Raw genomic sequence first — 26091 nt, 5'->3', positions numbered from 1 at the left:
AGACTTAAGAAGATAGATCTTTCGGGAGCAGCTTCAAAAGGAGCCTGAGGGAGCTAATGATCCAATTGCCTTATAAACCCATCGACTGCCTAACGCCACTTGACTCCTTTGCAAATCTGATCGAGGAAATGGAGTTGGCTTCAGGGGTTACTTTCAGCCCCCCATTCCTCATTGCCTTACAGAAAACCTTCCTCAATCGATCCCAAACACCCAAGAGCCCAGTGCTCAGCCCCGGTACGTACAGTCCTGAAGACGACCCACTCGCTGTGGCAGTACTCCAGGGTGCCTCCGAACTCCGGGGTTAATTGCTGTTCATCAATGTATGTCAGCAGGTCGCTAACTGAGCTCAGCATAACAACCTACAAACAAGGCAACACCGTTACTTGGTTGATCATCGCTTCTACTCAAGTCATACACAGATCAAGCCTTCAAATCTTTTATGTATCTAAAAATCGGGTTTGCTCTAAATATTGTTCTACAGCATGGCCTTCTTCTTATGCTTACGGCTTAACATGGCTTTTATTTGATGTATTTGACCATTTTTGTAAGCCAACCCTGATCTCCCAGGTGCTTTCTTCCTTAAATGCAAAGCACAGTGAGATGCTGCAGTATCTGACTGCAGAACAGAGCTGAAAGCAAAAGTAATGCAGGTTTTTGCAAGGGATGACCAGTAATCTGGAAAAATATATACATTTTAATAAGTTATGAAGCATTGGCCAATTTCACATACATATATACTCATGAGTTTTTGTGTGTCTTGATCTGCCCTGGGATAAGTCATGAATTTTCAAAACTGTGCAAATGACAATCATTTTAGAGTGAAAAATGCAAATTTTGTCAAAATCATATTATTTCCTAAAGGAAAACATTGGTTTGGTTTGTGCATTTGTAATTGCGTCAACCTTAGATTCCATAAATGTACTTTTCTTCTCTTAATTACTCTCATTATGTCCTATAATCAAGGTGGCTTTAGAAGTCTTGGAAACTTTGACTTGAGAATATAAAACCATTTCAATTGCTATTTTAGAAACAAATACCAACATGATGTTGGTACGGAGTTTACACTGAGATGAATGGCGATTATGGGTGGAATTCATAGCAAAAGCTTCACTAGACACGTCCTTGACTTTTCAGACTTTAAACAAATTCCTGAGCATGGTTTTATCCTCCACAGAAGCATGCAGCCTATATGGGGGATGAGGACAGGCTGAGAAGCCCACCTCCCACTACCATGGCCATGCTCTGTGGGGAGCAAACTGTGCACAAGGGAGCTGAAAAACGCTACAGGAGAGATTTGGTGGAGAGAGATTTGGTGGAAATAGGGCATTTTTGGCAGAGACACTCCAGTTACTCTTCACATAGGTGCCTGCAGAGTGGGAGACTGTCACCCCCAGACCCGAGGTGCATGGGCAGCCTCCGATCACGCACAGGCACACCACCTCTGCACGCTCGTACCGGTAACTTGAGTAGAAAATCCTCCTGACTGAACCGAAATCCAATGTCAGTGAAGGTGCGCTGGAAAAACCCCGTGGGACGAAGAACCATCACTAAGTGCAGGTTCCCTGGGAAAGACGCCTGCAAGGAAACAGAGATGCCATTCAACCTGAGGACATGGCAGGTCCAACAACGGCTTTCAAATGCCTTGAAAAGAGGGGAAATCGTTCAGATCTTAGTATTTTTTTCTGATTGCCCCCGATAGCCTTTTCTTATTTTCAAAACAGGAGGGAGATGCTGTAAGTGGTTTAGAGATACGAGACGTAACTGTGGGAGAACTGTCCAGTCCCACTTCCCTTTGGAGCAGGCAGGAGTTCAGCCACGCACCTTGGAGGGCCACTTATTATAAACTTTAATACTATATATTGTGTTCAGCATTATAACTTGGGGAGTGAAATTACCACTTAGCAGGGAACAGAGGGCTGGAACATCAAGAGGAATGACAGATTGAGGAAGCAAAATTTATTGCCAAACTCGCTAATCATCCCATAACTGCATCAAGCATACTTTTCTTGTCCCTGGTAATTACCAGGCAACATTTAATTTGTGGTAAGAATTTGGAATTTCCTGTCTATGCTGCTGGAGCCTTTTTTCAAGCATATGGTTGGCAGGTGCGTTTTTAAACAGATCTGTGAAAAGGGTGCTTGAGAAAGAAAAAGAATTTTTAAGAAAGTAGGAGTCATATCATTAAATTATGGATAAGTGCATGATGCGAAGAATTGAGTTAATTAAGACATATGATTTACTCTGAGATCCTGCCAGGCCAGGTTACATTTCTCCATATATTCCTCCTTATATTATCCTCCTCCATGAAACATGATAGTAGTATCTATACCAAGGGTGAGAGTAATGAATGCGTTTAGGTATTTGGCACTGCAGGGCACTTAATCTATGCCTTCAAAACAAAGATAGCTCCCATAAACATGCATTAGTGTTGTTCAAAAAAGCTATGATTTACAGTTGATATCTGACATCCATGAACTGCATTGTAACTCATTTGCTACGTTTTCTTGTGTAGGAAAGGTCAGGTCGTGGCTTCCATTGCCCACAACTCCACTTAAAAATGGACAATGACTTTTAGGATCAAATAAGCCACGTAAATTCAATATATTGACCTGCTGTTATTTTAAGTAGGAGCAGAAAAAAAATAAAGAAATTAATGTGAATGAAGTGCCAAATTCATGCTCTTTGGAAATCAACAAGAATGGTGCCAGGGACAAAGATTTGGCATTAGAAACAAGAGCAAACCATTAAATAACGGAGACGTTTGTGCTGGCTCCAGGCCCTGGGTGCTGTACCTCTGTTCCACAGCACCTGGTTAGCACACAGCATCTCTGGAACGGCTGCCAGCCCCAGGCACACAGCGATGGCTACAGCCACGGGAGACCCAAGGAACCAACTCCCAACCCCATCAAACCTGCAGATGGGCCAAAGGTCTAAACCTGACCATGGAATCACCAGACCTTCGCAGCTCTGAGACAGGTCTTGCCCAAGAAAGCGGGGGTGAGAGGCTGCAGGAGATCCACGCTCAGCTCCCTGCTTCAATACCTGTTTAATTAGCTCTACAAGATCAGCTCTCCTGCAAGACAACCCCAGGCAGGCCCTCCAACAGCCCAGCTACTAGACGCAGCTCCAAAGAGAAACCTGTCTCGGAGACCCTGCTCAGCTCAGGATTTTTAACTTAAGCTTCCTACATTACTAGAAAGAAAATCATCCACAGGCTACCGGATATCTCCAAGGAGTTGGAGTGGTTCCTCACTTTGAAAAGAATATCTGCCTGGGATGCAGAAAACCGTCACTGAGGAAAGCACCACCAGAACTGGCACAGGCTTGTAGACATTTTGAATGAACTGAAAATTTACAGCATTAATATTTCACTGGAAAGTCTCTGGCAAGCTCAATACTCATCCTCCAGCACATCCCAGAGAAGCTGGCTACCTCTCCTACCTCACCGCACTGGCTCTCCGTTGGACCCAGTAAACGCTGCTATCGCTCTTTCCAGGCCTGTTGGCTGACCTGGCTAATCCTTGACACTCCAGCATGTCCCACGGCACTAGGACATCCCAGGAAGAGACCTGTCAGTCTGCGTTCACGGCAATGTCATGCCCATCCCTGCAGAGCTGTGAGTCCGTTGTGTCATTCCCTCATGCCCACCCTTATGTCCGTGTTTGCCTCATTTTACATCCTTTTCATTTCCCAGTGGGCATTTCTCTGCAGACAGGACAACAGTAGCATCCCCCAACAAGGTTTCAAAGGTATCACCAAGGAGCCACCACGAGCTGCAAACCTCAAAGGATAGGATACTTTTGCTTCAAGACAGGCCCTGCACCCCTGGTGTTAATGGCTCAAAATTACTTAAACCAAAGCCTTGTGAGTCCAATGGTCTTATAAAGCTTTAAAGGAGCTCGGAGAATGCAATTTTAGGTCCTTCTGCATGGTTATGAGTCCATTGTAGGTGAATGCAATGGTGAAGTCCCACAGAGTTTGGGGAAAGTCACTGTTTCCAGCTCAGAAACAGAGCAGTGTGTTCAGGTCTCTGAACTTTAGGCTCCTACCTTGACCCCCTCCTGAAAAATGCATCAGGAATATCTTTGAGAAGAACAACCAGCCAGAGATGCATCCTCTCTTGGTCTTATCTCATTATCCCCCTCCACCCCCCATCACCTTTAACCCTGTTTGGCACTTCCAGCAGAGATGAGTCTGCTTTGCCCTCTCCTACTCCTTCAAGTCCTTTTTGACATGCACCCTTCATGTGCAGAACTGACTCCCCAGAGGAAGGGCCTGGGTCTCCAAACCGTATCGCCCCATGGGAACCTGCAGACTTTGAATGTCTTCTCCTATGAGCCCTCGGGCAGGAAACCCACAGCTCCAGGCAGATGGACCAGCGATCAGGAGGCAAGCTGAGCCGCCTGCCACAACTACACCGCAATAGTGATAAGGTGTGAAACGCCTCTCTGAGAGCAAAGGTGCCTTTGGACACCTTCGGCTTCGTGAATGCAGGATGCCAACATGTTCCACACAACATACAAGAAGAGACCATAACCTGCCACTCACATCCTTCTGCCACATCCGCCACAGGGCAAACTCTTCTTTGATACAACTTTATGCCCCATACACACACAACTGTATCCCTTTTGCTCCTTGATACATTTCACCTCAGAGGTAGCTGGGTTTCCAGGATAGGTGGTTTGATTTCCATTCAGTTTAGAAAGCGTTTGGGGATTTTTCAGCTGATCTTATACATACAGGATCAAGGTCAGCACTTACGAGTAGCTACAAAACAAGAAATACAGCTTTGCAAATGATACCTAATGTATTTCAAGCATGGAAAAAAACAAACAAGCCAAAAAATAAGCTTGCAGAAAGACAGCCACCAATCAAGCCATGTCCTGTGCCCTCTTAGAGACTTAAGAGAAAGGACGAAATGTTAAAAAAATATATATACATATCTCTCTCTCTATATATATAAAGATAGACCAATAATTCTTCAGAGATAACATTCCTGAAGGGACTATATCTTTTTTAATCACTGCTACAACTCTAGTTCTTCTAAGGGCTGAAGTGCAGATAAGTTAACCTGCAAACTGAACTCTAATGATACTGAAGGTACTGCTGGAAAAAAAACCCTTCCCCACAATATATTCAAGAAAGCAAAGACAAAAGGGTCCTTAATCTTGCCTTATGTTTTATCTTATTATTTATAACACTACAAAGAATCTTGTGCATTTGACAAACTTGGGTTTATGCAACAAAACACCTAAAAGAACCCTCTAAAGCCTTTGCCCTCTGCTATTCCTCTGCAGCATATCAGGAAAGGCACAAAACTATCGGCGCAATTCCACTAAATCAGGCAGTTGGCAACATTTCACTACTATTAACTATCTCACTGACCAAAGGCCACGCTCAGAACATCCTTCCCCTTCTGAGGACACAAATGTGTACACCTTAAGGCCCCAGTTCAGCAACTTGTTTAAATGCACACTCAACTATAACCACGTAGAGAGTCCTGATATAATCAATATAGACAAACTGGGCTAATAAAGCACAAGAAAGGGCATGCATTGAAAGCACCACAGTTTTTACCTCCTTAGTGAATATTTCATCCTGACACATTTAATGTGATTTTTCCTAATTTTAGGAATTTAATTTTCAGAGAATATTCTTCCCTGCAGGTCACTGGGACATTCCTGAGGCTGGAAATCAATAAACATGAAGAAAAAGTAGTATCTGCCAGTAAGCTTGTTTCTAAGCAATGGAGACTGAGGCCAGCGGTCCTTATACAGGTGCTGAAGTGAATGACTCTCTGCTGTCCCTTAAAGGAAAAGCCGTACAACAAAATGCCAGGTACTGCTAATTTGAGCTTTAACTTCCCCCAGAGCCAAAGTGAAACTCCAAAGCGTTCTGCTACCTTTATTTTAGCCGGCTGCATAATTAACCCCCAAAGATGCTGTTAGCATCGCCAGAGCACAAATTCTACCTCGGGCCCCCTCTTTGCGAGAGGCTTTCTCTTACGGTAAAAGCAACGAATAAAGCTTTTCCCACGACATTTCAGAGATGCGCTGGAAGAAGCACTGCAGGACAGCGATGCCCAACGCCCCCAAGAAGAGCCCGGCTACTCCCGCACGGAAGATGTTACCAAAAAATACTCCCCGCGCTGCTCAATTAAAATCGCTCCGGCCAATATTCCCGCTCCCTCCATCTTCTCCCCCCCGCCCCGGTACAAAAAGGCCTCTCGCCGCCGCGGTGCGGCCGCCCCCGTCCTTGGGCGCTGCAGCACGGCGGGCCCGGAGCCTTACCGCATTCCTGCCGGCCCGCCGCCCGCCCCGCCGCGGGCTCGCCTCGGCCATCCCCCCGCCGCCGGCCGGGGCCGGGGCACGGCGCCGCTCCCCGAGCTCGCCCCGCTCCCGGGGCGGGCAGGCAGGAGGGCAGGCAGGCAGGCAGGCAGGCAGCCCTGCCGGCACCCGGCTCCCGGCTGGCAGCCCCGCTCTCCTTCCTAGCGCCGGGTTTGTTTTTTAAGGTGGAATGCCAAAAATCCTCCTGCAGACGGGGCCAGCTCTTTCCTTCGAGGATTGGGCTCTCAGCTTAGAGCTTTTGCCCTTCCCGTTCCCCCGCTGCGACTACCTCAGCGGTCCGTTTTAAAGTTGTTCAGGATTTTGTGGGGGAAGTATGGAAAGATGCTCCCGCCAACACCCGAGGCTTGACCCTGGCAGCAGGGCCTCGCTCCCCAAAGCAAGCAGTACCAGCGTGAGCCTGGTTTGCCCATGCAATTAGAGACATACACAAAGAGTTAAACAAAAATCTGTACAGTCTGATACAAGATTTTTCTGGATCAGATGCATAAGCGCAGAGCTGCAATTGCATATACATACGCTCAAAAAATAGGACACTCGGTGTATTTCAAATGCAGCTTATTTGCACTTCTTTATTCCAAAATTATACAAAGATCAGAAAAAAGATTTTTTTTTTAATTGCAGCATGGGTTATGGTTTATGACTGGAAAGAAACCAAGATGTAATCTTTTGTGTTAGCTGTACAAAGGCAAGTCTAGTCAAACGCCTCCTGGACACAAAGACAGCCCTTTAGGGCCAGACCCTGTTTTTAAGGCAAGATTCCCAAGTCTTAAGACTTAGTGGACTCAGGTTTCCTGCTTCTCGTTCCTCTTTGCACAGAGCACCTCCACATTATTTACATGGACAGCCCTAATACTACAGGCAAAGTCACTTCTCTACATGGACACACAGCGCATACAGGTATACAAATAGGGTGTATGCTCAAAGGTCACACAATAATTAAATTTTCTTATTAAACACAAAATAAATGACACTTCTGTAGAAGCTACAAATTAGGACAGGATTTTTTCACATTTGAAATTTCCAAACTATGCAAAGCAACTACATCATCCTCAAAGGATGCTCTTAGTACTAGCCCCTGTTCAAACACTGGCAGCAGAACTGAATTTTGATGATCACTTTAAAGAACTACTTTTTAAATGCTGCTGCTTCTTTAATGCTATGGTAACCATACTTGGAAATTCAGTTTACAACATTCAGGAAAACCAGAACCCAAACTATTGACAGCGGTGTCTTATGCACACTGCAAAAAGGTAACCCTCTCTTCCTTCTACGGGATGCCTATCAGCAAAATGCCATCAAAGCCAGACATTTTCAACACCAAGTTCAGCTGTACCACTCTTAACTACTTAAAATAGTGTAAGATCTAACTTTATCAGATCTAACCAGAATCAGGTAAGAGCTTGCTTCCTCAGTATATACCGTTTACTTCATTCTCTATCAGATGGATCAAGGCCTTTAACTGTTCAATGATTATAAGCAGAAACAAAGGCAATAATAATATGCCTAGAATATTTTCATTGACTTACCCACATGGCATGGCCTGGTTGGGAAAGCATTTATCAATTAGCTCCTACCTATCCATGCATCTATAAACATGACTTTTCTACACCCGCATGCACTACTGTAATACCATGCTCTGATTTCATAAGACACGACGCATTGCTGAGTTGCAAAAAGCTTACTTTTGAGATATGTTCAGACAGGGTATGTGCTAATGATGTGTAGCACATAAACATGTGTAATAGATATTTAAAATACATGAGTGCATACATACATATTTAAAATAGATCTTTCCACCCCTGCCCACATACAAATGCTTGTGAAGCCTGTTTTAAGAACCTAACGCTTTCAGTCACTGACAATTAGGTAAAATACAGTCTCACTAATAACCAGTGTCTAGAAAGAACATATATGAAGCCAAATTCTCCACCCATCAAAAGCACAGAACATGGCACAAAACACATTTGAACCACTATGAAAAAGTACAAAAACAAGCAAATGAATCAGTTAAACAGCTCATTTACGCACTCAAATGGGGCATAGAGCTATGCCTGAATTAATTATAGAGCCATAAAACAAAATACTACCTAGAGAGAAAGCACGAGCATCATTGCTCCTGGTTTCAAGTGTTTTCTGAAAGTGATATATAATGGGCACCATGACTTAGTACATTAAAAGAAATTAACATTAAAGAGGACTTACTGCTATTTTTTGGAGAGTCATTTTGACTGATGTCCACGTGTCCAATCTTCTATCCAGGATTAGGATAAATTTGGTGTCAGACTCATGTTGACTATGAGATAAGAAAATACCGATAACCAGATAACATTTTGAGGGAATGTGACTCTGTTCCCCAAAAAAACCCCAAACCCAAGAACACAGAATGCAAACCACATTTCGACATTTCCACAAATGCCACATTTTTTCCTTTGAAAAAATTTCCCTGAGCAGACTCCAGCAAGAAATTTGGGAAGCCCACCTAACGGTTAGCCCAGGGTTTAAGCATCACCTTTGAATCGCGTGGGAGGTGGAGACAACAGATTGGTGGAGATAACAGATTGCCCTTGAAACCCGAACTGGTCTTGAGAAGGACTTCGCAGAGGTGGGAGGCAGCTTTGCTCCCGCTGAGCAGCTCAGGGCTGGCCAGCAACCTCCACCACCCGCTGCCCCAAGATGCACATCCCTGCCCTCACCGCTGAGCTCTTCCCTCGGAGGGAGCTTGCTACTCGCTTGCCCGGGTTACAGCAATCAAGCGATGACTCCTGGCTTGTTTTGGAACAAAGCAGCAGAGGTGACACCAAGCCAGGGAAGGGTGATGCCAGCCTGGCAGGGGGAGAGGGGGAGCTGGTGCTGAAACAGGCTGTCAGGGCTTCCCCAGCACCTCCCGAGGTCCCGCTGGAGAGGCAGCAATTGCTAGGACGCACTTTCCAACACACTCTGGTTCACTTGGCGAGCACAGGCTTCCTGACATCCCTTTTGGCACCCAAACCCTTTAAGTTGCTTTGAAATCCCTAGTCTTACCAAGCAAGCCAGTAGTACCGGGGATGCCCAGTCTGGCAGGTGACCTAATGCGCAGGTGAGCTCCTGTCTGTAATTCAAATATTGCCTTCCCAGGCTAGCTGGGTACAGCTCAGCCAGGCTCAAGCCGTGACAATACACGCTCCAGGGCAGTTTGAATTACAAACTGGAATCATGTTTGCACGTAGGTAAGGGTACGCCAGCTTGTAACCAAGTCCTCTGACATGAGTGTATTTACCGGATACTTAAGTAATATTTACAATATTTATTTTGTGGATGTTGAAACAGGATAGCCATGCCCCACGCCACCCGATCCGGGCATCTCAGTGCTGTGGAGAGGGTCCCAGTACACGTGCTGGCTCCCGAGAGCTGGGTCAGGTATCTGCACTGGGCATGGCCCCATGCAAGCAGCCTACTGCAAGCACCGTCTTCGGTAACTCTTGTGTTTGGCAAGCAAAAACACATGGTGGATTACTCAGAAGTATCACATGGCAGACAATACTTGGCAACTTCACTACAGAAAAAAAACCACTTGAAGCCAGTACAGGAGCTTTCATGCAATGCACATCTTGCTGCTCTGGTCTGTGATAGCCACACCTTTGACAAATATATTTAAAATGAATTAGCAGTTTTGCTGAGAGGAAAAAAAAAATAAAATTCTCTTTGGCTCATAATAACAATTGACTGAAGATATGTAGAGGCACACAGCTCCCAAGCTGTCCTACAAATGTATCTTACGGATCTCTAACATCATGCCCAAAGTGCAAAGGTTTCATGCGAATTTCTACAATTGCCATTGAGGTGTAGCAGAAAAGAGCAGAGAAAATGAATAGCATATTTTATACATGGGTCATACACAGAACTTCTGCATGTAATAAAGTGTGAGGTTACACACTGTGAGCTGGATCAGGCACGACTTTTCAGCCAAAACCTTTTTTAGCTAGAATAGTTTTGGCAATGTGAGACGATTCTGCAGGTTTCTGTCAGCTCTGTTCACCCCCACCACGAGTTAAATGACCTGGGCGGGCGGGAGGGGGGCAAAAGGATCCTTTTGTTTGAGGTAAAAATAAAACCCTTTGATTTTTCAGCACACCCTAAAACTTTAAAAGGTAGGTCTCTGTCCTACGAGAAACAATTCCCCAAATCCCCACGGTATTTCCCAACAGGCTACAATTGAAAAAAAAAAAAAATAGGTAGTGTGTTTACACAGCACTGCTGTCATCGTAATAAAACCTGAAGAAAAAACTCAGAATCCAAGTAATTTAGAAAAGGCAGCCAGACTGTAGTGCATTGTCAGTTAATAAAAGTATGCCAAAGTATGCCATTTACTCAGGACAAGGTTATATGCAGAGAGTAGCCTCTAAGCATGCTAATTTAGTTTTATCAGTTCCCTCACAGACAGAAAGAAGAAAGTTCCCAGCTGTCCAAAAGCCTTGAAACCTACTGTGGGAAATCTTTAATTTATTCTGGGGCTAGTGGAGCAAGTCTGTCACTATTTGCAACCCAAGCCTTGCAGGTTTATCAGATTTCCAGTCCTGCGATGTAGCTTTTAGACTGACAATAAAAATAAATCAATGTGTTCTCACTGAGGCTGCAAGGGGTGACTTCATTTGCATCCAGCAGCAGAAAGATGGAGACAGATAACCGGATCGAGGATTATTTCTCTCCGGGTGCTTCTTGTCACCGTTTTTTTCTTACTCTTAATTTTGTATGTGTTGCAGGACGCACCAGACTAAAAATAAAGACTTGGGATGTTTTGCAGGAGGACTTGAAATCAGATCCCAGAGTCTGCAGTTGTGAGATTTATCACAGGTCTGAGAGAGTCTTTGCGGCTGGTGGGATCAGAGCACGCCATCAGGACCCGCTGCCGAATATTTAAATTCAGAGGTATTTATAGCCAACAGCACCCTTCGCTGTGTCATTACTCTGTGTTATCAGCCACGGCTCTAATTCACTTCACTTTGCACTTCACTTCCCGATCTAAGTGAAACATGCAGAGCTTGTCTAAATACCAAAAAGCTGGATAGTCAAACAAGATTAGAAGAGAATAGAATAGACTGTTTCAGTTGGAAGGGACCTTCATGGACAATGGCCATCTAGTCCAACTGCCAGACCAATTCAGGGCTGACCAAAAGTTAAAGCATGTTGCTAAGGGCATTGTCCAAATGCCTCTTAAACACTGACAGGCTTGGGGCATCGACCACCTCTCTAGGAAGCCTGTTCCAGTGTTTGACCACCCTCTCGGTAAAGAAATGCTTCCTAATGTCCAGTCTAAACCTCCCCTGGTGCAGCTTTGAACCATTCCCACACGTCCTATCACTGGATACCGGGGAGAAGAGCTCAGCACCTCCCTCTCCACTTCCCCTCCTCAGGAAGCTGCAGAGAGCAATGAGGTCGCCCCTCAGCCTCCTTTTCTCCAAACTACACAAGCCCAAAGTCCTCAGCCGCTCCTCACAGCACATTCCTTCCAGCCCTTTCACCAGCTTTGTTGCCCTCCTCTGGACGCACTCAAAGACCTTCACGTCCTTCTTCAGTTGTGGGGCCCAGAACTGCACACAGTGCTCAGGGTGAGGCTGCACCAACGCCGTATACAGCGGGACTTCTTTAGTTTTCAAAGATAGCATTATTTTTCTTTTACTTTACTTTAATTGTTACTAGGACAGTTTTTGTAATAACAATCTTACATATACCATAACTGACTTCAATTGATTTTTTTTTTTTTTTCTTAAAGCTTCTACTGAAATTCTGACTTACCTTGGAAGAAATAAATTCTTTTAGGGTACACAAAAGATCAGTATTTGTTGCAAAGTCTACACTGTAGCAGTCTTCATTCCAAGCCTGGATAAAGCGCTGCTTTGTTATTCTTAGAGTCTCCTTTCTGCAAACACCGGGATCTGTCACGCTTACCTTCAAGCACACCAAAGCACAGTGCTGTTCTGCAAAGCCAGCCTGAAGGCAGGCAGGCAGGCAGGCAGGCAGGCAGGCAGCAGGCAGCCCCTCAGCAGGCAACCCACCGCACGCATTCTGAGTTGGATGTGCGGGGTGTGGAAAGTGGGGACCTGCTACATATTTTTCTGTACAGCTTTTCCACACAAGCACTTTCTGCAGCTGCCTCCTGCCTGCAGCATGGTTCCCAGGAATCCTAAAGTAAAATTAACTTGCCTACAAGACTCACCTTCCTCCTGGCTCTGTTACTAATGCACTCACCTTGCGGAGTGAAGAGTAGCTTACAGCATCCATCATCTGCTTTACCTAACAATTATCTCCAGGAGAAAAATGCTTCATGAAATTCAGCTTCCCAAAATACTGCAAACCTGACATCCCATGAGGTTTCCTCAGTCTATGTCGTGGTTTAACCCCAGGCAGCAAGTAAGCACCACGCAGCCGCTTCCCCCTCCCTCCTCCCGGTGGGGTGGGGAGGAGGATTGGGAAAAAAAAGGTAAAACTCATGGACTGAGATAAGAACAGTTTAATAACTAAAGTAAAATAAAATATAATACTACCTAAGAATAATACAATAATAATAATAATAATTGTAATGAAAAGGAATTAAAAACAAGAGAAATAAAACCCAAGAAAAGACAAGTGATGCACAATGCAGTTGCTCACCACCCGCTGACCGATGCCCGAGCAGCGATCCGCCCCTCCTGGCCAACTCCCACCTGTTTATATACTGGGCATGACATTCCATGGTATGGAATATCCCTTTGGCTAGTTCGGGTCAGCTGCCCCGGCTCTGCTCCCTCCCAGCTTCTTGCACACCTGCTTGCTGGCAGAGCATGGGAAACTGAAAAGTCCTTGGCTTAAGATAAGCGCTACTTAGCGACAACTAAAACATCAGTGTGTTATCAACATTATTCTCACACTAAATCCAAACCACAGCACTGTACCAGCTACTAAGAAAAAAATTAACTCTATCCCAGTCAAAACCAAGACAGACTAGTATCAGTAGGACAATACGCAGTCCTTGCTACTGATTGCATAGGAAAGTCACGGTGTGTGTGGTTTTGATATGCCCATACCCATCCATAGGTATATGGTAGGGAGGTGTTGGTGCATCCACAGCTAACTCTGACGCAGGTCAAATATCTACCTCTTTTAGAGATTTTCTGGCCCAAAGTCTGAGCTCTGATCCCATGATGTGATGCCACTGAGGGATGCGTACCCCGGGGTACCAGAGCTGACACACGCCTTCCACTCTCACCTATGCGATGCTTTTCCTTTCCCCCTGAAACCACAGCCTTTTCGGCTCCAAAGTGTTAAAAAGCACATGTTTTTAAGATGGTCAGGTATTGAGGCAGGCTGTTATGGTGGTAGGAGGAGCAGAGAAGCATGATTAAAGTGGTTTTCCTAATAACATGCTGAACACATTTGAATCACCAGCAAGCTCGCAGGTCTCATTAGTTTCTTGATTGAGTTTGACCTATTACAGGGACAGCAAGACTGCTCATCATGTTAATGCCAGGGTGTTTACAGTCATATGACATAAGAAGCCCTGGAGAAACTGGGCAGAGCTGGGAAGTGCAGATGCACAGACACAGGCTGCCTGCACAGCACGAAGGAGAAACCCCTCTGGCCGGCACACACCATGGCACGCTCCTGCCCATGCTGGGACAGTGCTCTGTGGGCCAGGAGCCCATGAAACTTCAGAGTCCATCCAAAAAGAGGACAGAGGAACCAGAGGCTCTTTTTTTTTGCTGCAGAGGTGGCTAAACACACAGTACTTCTTCCAGGGCAGCTGCTGATGGAAAGCTCCCATCCAGCTGCTGTCAACCTGCTCTCCCTGCAGGAAGAAATTTGCCAAACCAGGCATTACTCAAGGAAATTAAGCATTCCGGGTAACTGAGTCACCAGGCTCAGCAGCAAGAAATCGGAGGGCCATTAATCTAAGTATACAGCCCTGTATGTGGCACAGGCAGACTGTCAGCCGCTTAACCCCAAGGCACAGGCGGGTAATGGGAGCTGCGGCACGCTGCTGAGCCATCGCCTGTAATGGGGACCCCAAACGGTTTGTTCCTGTAATTAGTCTCTTCCTCCAGTTACATTTCTCTTTTTCCATGGCAATGACTCTCTATTTGTACATGTCAAAATATTATTCTGCAGTGGCATGGCGTATTTAAGCGGTGACACATGTCAAAGCTTAAGGAAAGCTTGCTGTTAATTAGAAACTTAATAAACTAAATTTATGATACACGCAGGCTGACAAGTCATAGGGACGATGTTCACTTTTTACTCTGCAGTTACTGGCACATTAAATACCACGCCTGGCACCATAAGGGCTTGCATCGTTCGTCTTCTCCCTCTTACTTACTTACTTACTCTGAAAGCTGAAGATGCCCCTCACCCCCACGTGTGGCATTACCCTGAAGATCCCCTGCCTGACCCAGGCAGGACCGACACCTCTGCCCATCACAGGCAAGAGCTAGAAGGGAGCCACATACCTCGGGACTGACGTTAGGTATGTTAAGACTTTAGATACGATCTCCTCGGGCACCTCGTTGAAGCGAGCGTTATCGGGGAGGGTGATAATCCAAGCCTTGTCTTTCCCTCGGCCACCTGGAATAAAGATAAGGATGCTTCCCTGGGCGTGCTTTCGAGGAGGGCCAGCAGCAAAGCCCAGGTCCACCAGTCAGGTCAGAAAACATGCTGCCATCGTTACAGGGTTTTTTTTACATCACCAGAATAGCAAAACCGGGCCAAATCCTGCCTCTGATTTCAAGCACAACACACAGGCACAGGTGGCAGAAACAAACGTATTAGGTGCCAGATATTTCCTTTATTTACAGAGCGTACTTTACATGGGACAGCAAAAGAAGTCGGAAGTACAAGGACAAATCAGCACGCTGGTCTGGAACCTATAGAAATACATTCCAAAGCAAAACGCTTGTTAATGCGTTTAGTGTTTGAAGGTAAGACTATTTCATGGTATGGCTTGAGACAGAAACCTAATACGCTCTTTCAAACTGCCTCAATGTTTTATTAACAACATTTCTAGTGGCACTGGAGACTACCTGATGGATAATATCCCGTGCGGAGTATCATTTTGCGAAATAGCATGGAAGTTTGTCTGGAGTATTTAATTACCGCACAGAGAGAGAGACCCTGGAGAAGTTCACTGTACTCACCAGAAAGAAAAGCAAACTCTTTCATCAAATCATCACTGATGTCCTTTGCACAGACGGGTATTGCAGTTTCTGGAAAAAGACAAAAGCAGCAGTCAAAAAGGAAGCAAAAATTCAAAGCAAACCCGTTTATCAATGTGTTAACCCAAAGGTGGGACTTGAACCAAATACAGCTTCCCTAAATTATATATGAAATTTCGTAACAAAGAATATACGGTTCTCCTAGAAACTGATGTTTCTAATGACTCTAACAGGGCAAATGCCATAAGTCAGCAGCAAATGTATTCTATCAAATGTACTAAGGGAGCACTGCCTGGGAGCTTGAGTGCTTTCCCCTCAACAGCGTATATCCAACATCAATTTTTATATTTTGGAGTTACTAATTTTACTCCCCTATTTTGCAAACTCTCCCCATGCTTCCTGTCTTGGCAATGTAATGGGCTGAGGTTTCTGCTGGGAACAGCAGCGTCCACGGCTGCTGCACTGGGAACAAGGTTGGGTGTTCAGACTGTTATAGTCTTTAATTTTGAGCAAATAAGCTTCTGAAATCATGTTTTCACCTGGTATGGGGCCACATGCACTGGAAAGGCTGTTGTTCTTACATCGTTATTAGATTTCTTTTTAATTAAATAATGGGAGAAGCTGTTTTAATACCATATTTAGCACACTGACCATTTCAGTGGCAATGATGCACATCGGCACAATATACATAATTTTACCTTTCCCTGGGAGAAGGAAACAAAAACCAGACTGACTAAACACAAGAGGAGCTTACAGCTGGTAGACATTTTTCTGGATTATCTATAAAGGGAATGATAGCTAAAAATTAAACATCCTTGCTGCTGCAAATAAACGTTTTAAAGCACATCTATACAGATTAAAGTCCTTGTGCTTTCTGATAATCAAATTTTAAACACTGATTATTTTACAGAGTTGGTCCTAGGGAGTAATCTTTTGGCTGTTTTAAACCACACAGGCTTCATACTTCAGCACACTCCAGCGTAATCAATATTTATTCTATTTCACTTTTTCCAAAAGCTTTCTGGTCACTTCTACTTTATCTAAGGATTTTTCAGGCCTTTAATCGGCTGTATGGAGCTGCAGCACAGCAGCCCAGAGGTGCACAAGGGTGCTCTGCCGCCTGCAGTCCCCGCTGGCCACCAGCTGCTCTCTGCTCTTCTATGCACACGCTGCTATTTTTTCCTTTTACATAAAAAAAAAGTTATTTTTGTTTGTTAAGGATCGAGCCTCAGTCCCACTGGCATCTACAGAAACATTCTTGATTTTAACAGGCCCCAGAATTGGTCTTGGTAAGAAAGAAGTTTGTCTTGCAAAGATATTTCAAATATTTCTCTCTCATTCAACTGCTTCACCTAACTTGAGGACAAGCAGTGGCAATAGATTTCTTCTCTATTAGTTGATTTTTTTCGCAGGTCAATAGTTTCATACTGATAAAAATCGCACTTAATAACTTAATGAGCGCCAACACATGAAGTAGATGATATTAAACACGCGGGTCTTTGAAAATATGAGACAAAAGCCCAAGGCTGTGCACATATATTTGCCTCAGAAAGGCGTGGGGCTGTTCAGCAGCTTGTTTGCATTTGCAGTTGGGGTGAAGCCTGTCCCCAAAGCCAGCTCACCTCACCGACCCTTGCCAACCTCTTTCCCCGAAGATGCAGCAACTGGCAAGCCAGGCAAAGTTTTGCCCTGTGCTGTAACGCGCGCGCGTGACTAAAGTGCTCAACAGTAAAAGCAAACACAGTTACAGGTTTACAGTAAATGCAGCTTTTGTTTCTGGTTCTGCAGTGATATGGGAGGGAAATGCAGGTTTATTGATAGCTGTCCAGGAAACATGCTGGGAAAAGGGGGTTAACCTTTGCATGGTTAAAAAAAAAATCACTTAATTAAAAAGTTTCACAAGACTTTTTCTCACCGAGAACAACCTAACAACTTGCAGCCTTAAACTAAGCCGGAGACCACCACAGTTGGAAAAAAAGTAGCATTTTTCCACAGATATTTTCAAACTTTGCTTTCCAGAAAAGAAATATCATCTCAAAAATGCATGCTTTAACCCCGGAGTCTGGTGCTTATTCTCTCACATCTCTCTGAGCTGCAATTTCCCAATGATCATCATGGAAAGTGCAAAAACCAACCGATGTTTTAATCCTACCTGTGCTGGGGGGCTGCAGTAGGACCCGCTGTGCCGTGCCCTCTGCAAGCGCGGGCGCAGGCAATCCCCGTCCCGCACAGCCCGCCAGCTAAGCGTGTACCATCAGCGCCATGCCAGCAGGTGGACCTGGCATTTTGGGGTTTGAGGTGCAAAGCACCATAGGATGGGGGTTCCCACCACGCTCGGGAACGACTCAAGGAGGGACCGCTTTGGGAGTCGTGGTTTCCAGCGAGGACCTTGCTCCCCAACGTTTTATTCCACTGAAAGTTTCATCTTGGACTTTGGCACAGAAGTGGAGACCCAGATTCCTAAGCACCCTTATGACTTTGAGTTTCTCGCTTCTCAAGGGATGACATTTTTGGAAGAGGGCACTCAGCACCTTCAGAAAATCAGGCCCTTCCGAGCAGTCCCCAGTTGAGCACCCAAAATAACTCATTTGAGGAAAAACTAGGTGGGAGTAATTTACTTCAGGCAGTGAAGGCTGGGGGAGCATTTCCCTTACAAACCCTTCCCAACTCCTGTGGGGCAGGGGAATCCAACAAGCGACGGAGGGGCAGGACGGCTGCCCTTTGGTGAGGTCAAGGCCCAACAACAGGCTGATTGTGGTCCCATGAGAGCCGCTCCTTGGCCAACTCATGGCTCACTCTGCAGTGGCCATTGAACTCAGCTTCCTGGGCAAACGTTAGGGAAAAATCAAGTGCTGGCATCAAATTCGCAAGCACGTTGCTGTGCCTGAGGCACATCAGCTGGATGTTACTATAAATCCTGTACGGAAGTATGACCTTTGTCCTCAAATATTAATCTCTGGAAAAATAGCAGTGAAAGGCAGTGGGGCACCAAAGATATCCGCCTCTCAAACAAGGCTTCAGTTGATGTTCATCAGCAAACTGGGGATTTCTTATTTGAAGGACACTCTTGGGACAGTACAGAAAAGACCCCAGGGTTCTGCCCAGCACTGGCTACGAACAGCACAGCCAGCCTGCATCTCACTTGGCACAAGGCAGAGGAAGTTAAGGTTTCATGCAAGTCCACTCGTTTCTCTTAGGAAGAGGCTTTGTGATCATCAACTACTATAGAATAGAGCTGTGCTGTTACAAAATCAAGCCTGAACCCGCCGTGTTACAGCATCCCAGAGCACTTTACAAACTACACTGCTATCCCCACACAGTTGGTATGACCTCAGGCTTTAGGGTCTTACTGAAAACAAGCAGCATCTGGATGATAAATTGTCATACCAGTGTAGTAACATTTTTTATATAGGTTTTAAACTGGGTATTCATAAAACGCTGCTGCAATTATTACATTCAGAGGTTCCTCTACGGAGGAGATCGTTGCCATGACACAGAGTTTTGGAGGATGCATGAAGCCAAGCAGGGAAAAGACAAAGGGGAAATACAGAGCTCTCTACCTCACCGAGAAAAACTAATGCGGCTCAGCAGGGAACCCTGCTGAATCTGTCCTGTCCCCATCATTTGGTTTACACAGTCCAGAACATTTTGCTGGGTCCTCTCCATAGGACCATATCTCAAGGCCATTGCACAGACTGCAATTGCAAGAATGATGCTTATTGTTAGCGATCTTCCCTTTCGAGGCGATTCAAGCACAGCGGGACTTTCACGTACAGTGGAGGCCTGCAGTGACATTCAGAGAGGGGACAGCTACAGTCTGAGTCCAAATCCCTCTCGTAAAACTCAATAAACTCTGAAGTGCTTTGCTCTTTGGTAACTATTGTTTTCTTTTCTTTTCCAAACTTCGCAGGCCCACAGCATCTGCAGACAGCAGCTGTGTAATGCATCTGCCAAGCTGATGTAATAGCGCCTTACACTTCACAACACTGACCAAATATTGTTTGCAGCTATAAAATCCATTTGGAGATGGCTTTATTGTGAATGAAGAATAGCAGCTTTTCATGTGAGGGTTGCTGCTGTAGTCTAGGAAACAAAACCGAAGTAAATCACATGAAAAGGGTAAAGGATCACATTGAGCTTCTCCATGATGTGCTTGTTCTCGGCTGCTTGTCCATTTGGACATCTACACCCAATGAAGCAGCATTTATTCGCTGTCAAGGGAGCCTGCAAATCAGCATATTTGTAACCTGTTTCCACTTCCCTCGGTGACTTTCTGGGCTAACCGGGGTCATCAGCCCACGTTTGTCTCAGGTTGTCCCACCGCAGGAAGGCCCACCTGCCTCCAGAAGTTCCTTTGAGGCTAACGACGCCCGTAACACGGACCTACATAAACCAACAGCGTTTGCAGGAAGGTCTGGTGCTCGAGGAGTTTCAATGAGCACGGTTTCTTCCAGCTGCCATAGGCACCCCTGTCCGAGGCCAGCGTCACTGCGAGCCTCCCAGAACAGCCCATGGAGCACAAGCTAGGCTGGGCGCGAGGATTAAGCCATCCCCGTCTCATCTGCTTTGTGCAGGGGTGGGAACAGAAATCCCTTAGAGCAGAATGCCCAACCGTGAACCCAGTGCAATGCAGAGAGCAGCCCTTTCAGCTTCTCCAGCTGAAGTTGCTCCACTTTGCAAAATTAAATATTCATTGGGGCAAAGAATAGAAACACAGTCCTGTATCTGAGGAGAAAGACCAATGCACCACCCTGCAATTTGTCCCCTCCCTCAGTCCGGATCGCTGTACCCACTCAAAACACTCAAAAGGAGTGACCCTGCAGCCCATCGCTCAGGGCACTCACTTTGGATATGGGGAAGAGTTTCACTTGAAATTTAATTTTCTGCAAAAGCCAAAGAGCTCCTCCAGGAATAGTGACAGAAATCCATCCTACAGCAGCAGTCGAGGCCCCAGCTTGCTGCAGGAATCCCGAGTCTCCATCGCCCCAGCGTGCATCCTAGCTGGTGAATGACTGAGCCTCATCCTGCTTTCTCACTGAGCAACTTCAAAAGACTTTGGATTCAACCCAATACACAACAAGAAACATCGCCATTCTCCCTATCAGCACACCATGTCCAGAAAGCAAGACAGAGGGTGTTATCACAGAAAAAAATACCATTTTATACTGTCTGCAAACTGTGAACGGCACGCTTGCATGAGGTCTACACAAAGCCTGTCCAACAGCATGGTGCTGAGTGACGAAGTGCCTGTCCCTGGCTGCAGGGAAGGAGCAGGGCAGGAGCACGGAGGCACGCAGGCAGCTGCCGTTACTGCCCGGGCACCGCTTCAACCAGTATCTTCCCGAGGATCGTGCCCCATCTGCGCCATGTCCAAGCAGTGGCTTCCCCGACAAGCTTGTACCTGGAGTAGGATCCTAATTTCCACATCACCGGATCTACCCTCCCGCCTCTCCGCCCTGCTCCCTACCTGCCCGGGAACAGGATACGATGCTGTGTACGCGCAGAGCAGGTGTTTACACAGAGTTTGTGGGAACCGGAGCCAGGAGGGGCTGGCGGCTGGCCAGGCGGCACGATGCTGATGGAGATACCGTGCTGAACTGCACGTTCGTTAGCGAACGCGTAGCAGAGAATAGGACATTGTGCTCCTCAACAAGGCCTGCTGTATTCACCAAAAGCTTATTGACAGGACCTGTGCTGGGCAGGGAACTGACAGCCAAGGTCCTGAGGCTGCTTCCTGGCTTTGAGATTAAACTCTTCGGTAGCCGGGAGCAAATTGTGTCTCCTGTGGCTCCAGTTCCTCATTTGCAAACAGGAACAGGCACAAGTGCCAGCAGGATACGGTGTTCCAAAGGGCCACGAGCATGTCTGATGACAAGAGTAGAAAAAAGCCCTGCAGCCCCCATCCAGCAGGCCGATGTAGGCGTCCACATCTGTATGGGTTGTGCAAGAGCTGGCATCAAAGGGCGAGTGTTAAAAACCCTGTTGAACTAACCATTGGATGGTGTTGGACTAACCTGGACAGCTGGGTAAGAAAAGGTCTCCACAACCCACGGGACTGGTTTCTGGATGCACCAAAGACTGAAGGTCTCGGGATCAGCCATGAAGTCCACCAGCCAGGACTTGGTGGCTTCCTCCCTGGGGACCTGAGGCCAAGGGATCATTTTTCCCTACAAGTGAGTTTGAAGCACACTGGCTTACAGGGGCTCGCAGGTCCCACTAAGGGCTTCTAAAGATTCATAGGGCAGAAAAGCAGAGGGGCCTGCTAATAAGAGACATTTCTACTCAGTTCCACCAAAGTCATCCAGAGCTGCAGAGCACATGGGGGCTAACAGCCTTGTGCTGCAATTACACCTTTATAGCTGAGGTAACAGCCTGGCCACAGATTTAGACCTGTGGGTACCTTTTCCCCATGTGAGGAATACTCTGCAATAAAACATACCCTGCATCAAACAAATTTCCTTCTCTCTACACCCGAGAAGTTCAGCTGCTAAAGAAACTTAGAGACTTGATCGTGCAAAGTGCAAAAACTGCTGTGGTCCTCTTCTGCATTTGCAAGGGATCTCAGGTACATTGCAGAAGCTATATATGTAATCATTAGGCATTTCTAACAGCAACTCTGAGCTGCACACACCCTCGTATGCACCAAAACACGTCCAGCTGCTCATGCGTCCTGCCCTGACACATGTACACTCTTGTTGCCCGGGGGTACTTGTTGCAAAGACGAGGCACTGTTGCTGTCCAGGGGAGCCACGCGGAGCAAATTCACCTTTAGCCACCTCAGTCTAAGAACAACAATTTCTGCTGCTGCACTAAAACCTGGCACATTCAACAGTTTGTAATTCCAGGTGGTGCAGCCATTCCCGTGCCAAGCGAGCAATACAAAAGACCCATTAAAATATTTATGGCAGAAAGCTTCAATACCCTCGACTGCTGCAAGCCCCTTTGTCCCACCCTGCCCGCGGGGACAGCTCGCAACTCGCTGCAGCCGGGGGCTGCAGGAGAGCATCTGCATCCCCCCGAGCCCTGGGCTCAGCCTGCAGGCACCTGCTTCGTAACTACAGCCAGTCGAAACCAGGTTTTCATTTGGAGGGAAAGATGAGCAATTAGGTTAGGTTTATAAATGCCTTTTTTTCTGGAAGACGTGATGTATTGATCCCGAGGAAGAGGATGGGGCTCCTCAGCTGGTTCTGTCAATAGCCTGATGGCAAACCTCTACCTGCCACATGCAAATCTCTCGGTAAATCCCTCGACTTGGCAGAGGTGCTTGCAAAACCTGCTTCTGCAGGGTGGCTGAGCTGCCATCTCAAATGTCTCCTGCAAAGAGCTTCAGTACAATACGGGGGACAAGGGATGGCAGAGCCACAGGAAGAGCTGCACCCCAGGAACATGGTGGGAGCCGTGGACAGAGAGGGTGTATTTAGAGGACGCTGGTGGTTAAGGTGCTGGCAGCACTCCCTGGTCCCTAGGCTACAGGTGGCAGTGGAGCCATCCCAGGAGCTGCCAGGAGCCCGGTGATGCCGGCAGCCAGACGTGGGTGGCCCTCGGAGAGCTCGCTACGGAGGCAGGTCAGGAGCAAAACGCCTCCTTCAGAGCCAGACGGGACAGACGCACAGCAGCAGCCGCCACGCCACTATTTCAAAGGGACTCGGCCCCTGCAAAGCCATGCCCTGTGTGGGACAGCCGCCAGCACCAGCTCCCCGGTACAGCCACTACCCTCCACGGCCACGTGGGCACGAACGCAGACCCCTCCTCCCGAATCGCCGCAGTAACTGTCTGCATGGGAGCATGCCCCAGCGAAAATCATGATTTAAACTTCACCAGGAGCATCATCTCATGTCACAGATGGGAAACCGAGGCAGTCATGTCAGGCAGAAACACATCAAAAACACCCAGGGATTCAAAGATGCCGCGGAAAGCCCCAGGAGGGTTATTCCATCACTAGGCGTGACGGGTTGGTCACCACACCAGGTTCAAGGACTCCTTGAATTATCCTTTGTCACACTGGGGAGGATATTTTAAGGAAAGGCTCACTCTGTTTGCAAGCACTTTCTTTTCACTTCTCCCCAAGCACCCACTCCGGCACCGCGTAGGAGGCAGGATATGGCACCAGATGGTCCTCTCTTCTGACCTAGTGGCTGTGCTTCTCCGCCGAGGCCTTCTGGGGCTTATCTGCAGTCGATGCTTCAGCGCAGACACACATCCCCATTGCCCAAACCTGGGATTGTGCTCAGCTAAGAAACCATACAGCAAAAAAAAAAGTCAAGCTTCTGAAAAACTAGAAAACCTTTTCAAAAGGCTTAGATCTATATACACTGAGGATAGAGTAAAAATGCAAAAGAAAATACTGTGAAAGAAAAAAAAGATAAGAAATAGGGAGAAAACGTTAACTCAGCACAGTCCAGGCTTGTGGACCATCATCAGGCAGCGTGCCTGTCCCACGGAGGAATGTCCTCACGGGACCAGCTGAACCATCACCTTACAACAGGAGCTGATCAGCGCAGCCGAAGAGGGATCGGACGGCACGGCATCCAGGTGTGCACAGAGCAACCCTGGATCAGGCCCCGCGGCCAAGCCTGCAAGCCCGGGGCAGGAGCCTCCCGCTCCCGGGCACCCCTCCAGCAACCGCCGGCAGGGAAACACCGGCTGCAAAAGAGCAGGAGCACCCAGGGCACCGGCATGGCACAGCCGCGGTCACTCACTCACACACAAAACCGGCAAAACCTCATTCCGGCTGACCATGGGCCATCGCTGCCGGCAGGACAAGGTGCAGCCAGCTAAGGATCCGAGACAAGATGCAGCCAGCTAAGGATCCCACATTCACGGGAATGTCATCCTCCGATACAATTTTGGGAGCTGGAGTGAGCAGAAGCGTCCCCAGGAGCCAGGGCTGAGCCGTGCTGCCGGTGAGGAGGAGGATGCTCAGAAGAGGTTAAAAGGTCCAGGGTGTCCCTGTGTGCTGGGGACCATGGAGTTTTGGGGGGGGGGGGGGGGGGAATCTCTTCCAATTTAGATTTAGCAGCTGGCAAACTGTGGAAGCTTTGCTCAGAAAAGGCGAAGCAAAAGTAAACTAAATGGTAACAAGGCTTACATGTTATCTCCTGTTATTGTTGTGGCTAATCCGCTAATGCAAGGGAACAAAATACTGGATGCTCTGATGTTTTCATGTCCAATCAGAAAAACTATCTTCTCATATCACCCCAAACTAAGCAAAAATTGGGAAAGATAAAAGCCAGCTCAACTACACATGAATTTACATCCATTGCAAGAAATGTAATAAAAGCTTCTCAACACCAACCCTTGTGGATTCAAACGCAGTGTGGGAGTTGAGAAAATCTAATTTCTTGCTTTTCTAATACTTAGGAGCTTCAGTGTACTTTTAATTTTCTCCTATTCCCAATTTCAGTCACTCTTCCCTTACGAGAGACTCAGGAAAGCATCTACAGGTGTTTGCACATCAGCACCGGGGCGCGTTGGCCAGCTGTGCAGGGGAAGGCGTGTTTAGCATCTGCCACCAGTACGCACCTTCCCAGCCAACATCATCAGCCTCCAAACCAGAGCCCATTCAGCACAAAAGACTTCCAAAGCCAAATAAAAACATCCACACGTCAATAACTTTCCCATCGTCATTCAATACCATGCAAGCGTTGTTTTTTCCAAGCCAAACGTAACAGCGGTAAATCCTTGGGCCCCATTACCTGCCTAGGAACCTGGAATTAAATTCACTGAAGTCACTGGAAAAATTTATTTGCTTTCATAGCCTATATAGCCAGGAAACTAAATCGTACAGCCAGGTTCCCTCAATGGCATCACCTGGCAACTCTGCTGCAAAGTGAGGGAAGCTAAAAAACAATTTTTCCTGAATTGAAAATAGAAATGCTCAACTCTGGCATTCCCCTGTTGAGCAACAGCACATCTCCAAATCCAGCTAACCTCTTTCCTGCGGCAGGAGAAGGTCAGTGGCATGGAAAGCGAGAGGGGGGAGGATATCGCTGGCGCTCGCTGTCTGTCTCACACCGCCCAGCCCTTGGACAGACACCCACAGAGCAGCAGATGGATAATTGCACCGTGCAGGCGGCTCAGCCAGCGCGGGTTCCCAGGGAACAACTCTGCCCCGGGAGCTCCTGACTCAACCCCGCTGTAAAACCAAGTCTAGCATCACCTGGGAGGAAAAGGGATTCGGCAGACAAGGCAGCCCCATCCAGCCACTTCCACCACAGCTCCTGGCGCTCCTGTTCCTCTGCCCCCAGTTTTGCGAGGGCTTTCAATTTTACTGCATTAGGGAAGCTAGCAGATGAGATGATCGAGGCTTTGGCAGCAGAGCAAGTTGAGGAGCATGGGACCCGAGCTGTGCTCGTCACACGTGCCAAAATGACCACCGTCACAGCGACACGTGTCAGTCAGCACGAAGTTGCCCATTTGCAGGACGAGGCTGAGGACACTCGCTGCTGAGGGCACTCGCCTGGTTTGCGGTGCCGGGATTTCCTTGCAAGTCCTACCTGCCAAAACCGACTTTAACAAAAGGCTCCTACCACAAGTACAACCAGCAGCAATATCTGAGCTCTGAACTCCCCGTCTCCAGGCAC

General features: G+C 47.0%; 1 protein-coding gene across 1 annotated transcript in view; it reads right to left on the bottom strand.

Annotated features, from left to right (window-relative positions):
• The window catches only part of MCF2 (MCF.2 cell line derived transforming sequence), a 60034-nt gene that overhangs the window by 31472 nt on the left and 2471 nt on the right, over positions 1-26091 (bottom strand). Inside the window, exons 2-6 of the mRNA XM_050901819.1 lie at positions 15491-15559; positions 14807-14921; positions 8550-8640; positions 1456-1575; positions 243-359 (exon numbers count right to left, since the gene is read on the bottom strand). Coding sequence (XP_050757776.1) covers positions 243-359; positions 1456-1575; positions 8550-8640; positions 14807-14921; positions 15491-15559 — 512 coding nt within the window. The remainder of the gene's footprint in view (positions 1-242; positions 360-1455; positions 1576-8549; positions 8641-14806; positions 14922-15490; positions 15560-26091) is intronic.

Source organism: Gymnogyps californianus, chromosome 9 (genome assembly GCF_018139145.2).
Source record: "Gymnogyps californianus isolate 813 chromosome 9, ASM1813914v2, whole genome shotgun sequence".
Taxonomy (NCBI): Eukaryota; Metazoa; Chordata; class Aves; order Accipitriformes; family Cathartidae; genus Gymnogyps; species Gymnogyps californianus.
The sequence above is the reverse complement of the archived record's forward strand: the minus strand, read 5'-3'. Positions and strand labels throughout refer to the sequence as shown.